We start from the raw sequence: 2358 nt of genomic DNA, 5'->3' as shown, positions 1-2358 counted from the left end.
CCCCCCCCCCCCCCCCCCCCGCCTCAGGTGAGAAGAGGGACGCTAGAGGCTTCTTCCTTTCTGGAGATCTGAGGCCTCCCCTGCCCCTCCGTGCTCAGTGGCCCACGGGCGACTGTCTCCCTTCCCTCTCCCCGCTCCGCACTTCCAAGCCTCCCACATGCAGGGGCCCACCCAGGGGAGGCCCAGGAGGCACTGCAGGTGGCGTCCGTCCTCGTGCCAGGCTCGGTGTTCAGCACGTTGGCACATGTGACTTTGCTGAGTCCTAAAACCACTCGGCCCAGTGTTTGCTCTCATCCCCCCACTTTAAAGAGGGGGGAGCTGAAGCTCAAGCGTGTAAGGCCTTGGCCTGGGATCACACCGGGAGGTGGAGGAGGTGGGGTTCAGTGGCGGCTTCTGCCTGGGTCCTGGCCTTGGCCCCAGCGCCACACTGTTCCCCTTGCTGCTCGCCAGCTGCAAGCGGGTCTGCTCCTGGCACCTGGCAGTAGGGTCTTTCGGGGGCTCCTGCATCCTGGGCCACACCCCATCATCCCCCGCTCTCCCCTGCAGAATGTGACACGCAGCTCTTCGGCCCCCGGGGTGAGATTGCCAGCCCACTGGTGAGTTCCGGTGGGAGGACCGCGGGGGGCTGCCGCATCTTCATCGACGTGGCTCCGTGGGCCCGTATCGCCATTCACGCCCTGGCCACTGACATGGGCACCGAGGGAGCTGATGCCAGCTACATCTCGGTGAGGCCACCATGAGGGTGACAGGAATGGCTGACTCTAGCTGTGGTCTGGACAGCTGTCCCTGGGGAGGAGGACCGGGGTGCTGGGGTAGAGGACCCCCCGAGTCTACTTTAGACCAAAACCTTCAAAAATTAGTGCAGGAATGGGAGAAAAGCGCCTCCTCCACGTACTCGCCAGCAAATGCTGATTGTGCCCGCACAAGAGAGAACAGAAGAGACCTAGTCCCATGTGGACAGCCGTTAACCCGGGCCTGAAGCACAATGTTAGAGCCGGAGACAGCTTCCCCAGGAGAGGGGCACCCCCTCCCCCATGGGGTGTGTGTGTTGGGAGAATTGTCCTCCGCCCGGCATCAGCTCCTCTGGATGAGGCAGCCTGACGTGGAACAGAGCAGACCTGGGCCAGGTCCCAGCTCCGGCGCCCTGGCTGTGAGCGGGGGAGGGGCATGAGCGCTCTGAGCCTGCTTCCCGGGTGGGCTAACAGTGCCTTCCTCAGAGGGCTGTTGGGTGAGGACTGAATGCGACCCTGAGCGCAGATCCTGGTGCAGTCAGGGCTCCAGAGTGCCGGCTGGTTTTCATTTATGACCTGCCCTTCGGGGCTGCCCCTCTCCTCCCAGATCCGGGACGTCCACAGTCTGAAAACGACCACATTCCGCGGGCAGCAAGCGCTCTACTGGGAGTCAGAGGGCAGCCAGGCGGAGGTGGAGTTCAGCCAGGGCTTCCTGGACACACATGCCCGCCTGCGGGGCCAGTACTGGACACTGCAGTCCAGAGCTCCCGCGCCCCGCACTGCCCCGCCCTAGCTGCCTCTCCCAGCAGGACGGGTGCAGTGAGGGGTGCTCCCTCCAGTTCTGGGGGGGGCGAGGAGGGGAGCTGACCTGTATGAGCGAGCTGCTGGCTGCCTGGCCGGCCCCGGAGTGCTTCCCGATCTGAACACCCTCCCATCTTCAGTGTCGCCGTTAGCGCCTTCTTCAACAAGCACAACGTTAGGGGGCAGAAGGGGACACTCTGTAATGGCAGCGCCAGCCGTTCAGGCACCAATAAAAAGGACGTGCGGTCTGACTGGCGTTTTCTTCACAAAACCTGTCCAGATCTGCTTGCAAGCCCGCCGCACAGCAGGCGGGTCCCCGGCCGCGGTCGAGTTCCAGACCCGTCCCTGACCTGGTCGAACCTCTCGCCACTCCTGACGGTGCTGCAGGGCGCGCTGTCACCACGGGGCGCTCACCTGTTCGTTTTCCGCCAAGCCCCGCCCCTCGGCTAGCCCATTGGGCGGGAGTGTCCACCTGGGAGTCCTGCGCCGCCAAAACCAGCGCCTATGCTAATGAGCGCGAGCCCGACTGGCCAACCTCTGCCTCGCCCCGGAACTCCGCCCCCTATGCAAATAAGCACCGGCACGTCGGGCGCTACTTGCCTCGGACCTGCAAGCCCCACCCCCTATGGTAATAAGGCCGCCTTCCCACAAGGCAGCGCTCTGGCCAACGCGGCCGGCTCTGGAGCCCTTTGTGAGGGCGGTGGGCTGCGCCGGATAGCGGCACCATGAGTGGCTCTGACGGGGCCTCAGCGACGTCCGTCAACTCCGCGCCGCCTGCGCAGGAGGAGGGCATGACGTGGTGGTACCGCTGGCTCTGTCGCCTGTC

The 2358-nt window shown here is 64.8% G+C and overlaps 2 protein-coding genes across 2 annotated transcripts in view; both read left to right on the top strand.

Annotated features, from left to right (window-relative positions):
* ADAMTS13 (ADAM metallopeptidase with thrombospondin type 1 motif 13) overlaps positions 1-1539 on the top strand; it is a 29095-nt gene extending 27556 nt beyond the window's left edge. The window contains 2 exon segments of the mRNA XM_015572373.1: positions 486-725; positions 1339-1539. Coding sequence (XP_015427859.1) covers positions 486-725; positions 1339-1524 — 426 coding nt within the window. The 3' untranslated portion in view covers positions 1525-1539.
* A 636-nt stretch (positions 1540-2175) lies between these two features.
* CACFD1 (calcium channel flower domain containing 1) overlaps positions 2176-2358 on the top strand; it is a 10789-nt gene continuing 10606 nt past the window's right edge. Inside the window, exon 1 of the mRNA XM_006776527.2 lies at positions 2176-2355. Within this exon, the coding sequence (XP_006776590.1) occupies positions 2258-2355 (98 nt within the window). The 5' untranslated portion in view covers positions 2176-2257. The remainder of the gene's footprint in view (positions 2356-2358) is intronic.

The sequence above is a fragment of the Myotis davidii genome, unplaced genomic scaffold (assembly GCF_000327345.1).
Source record: "Myotis davidii unplaced genomic scaffold, ASM32734v1 scaffold609, whole genome shotgun sequence".
Lineage (NCBI taxonomy): Eukaryota > Metazoa > Chordata > Mammalia > Chiroptera > Vespertilionidae > Myotis > Myotis davidii.
This window is presented reverse-complemented; position numbering and strand designations above follow the sequence as displayed.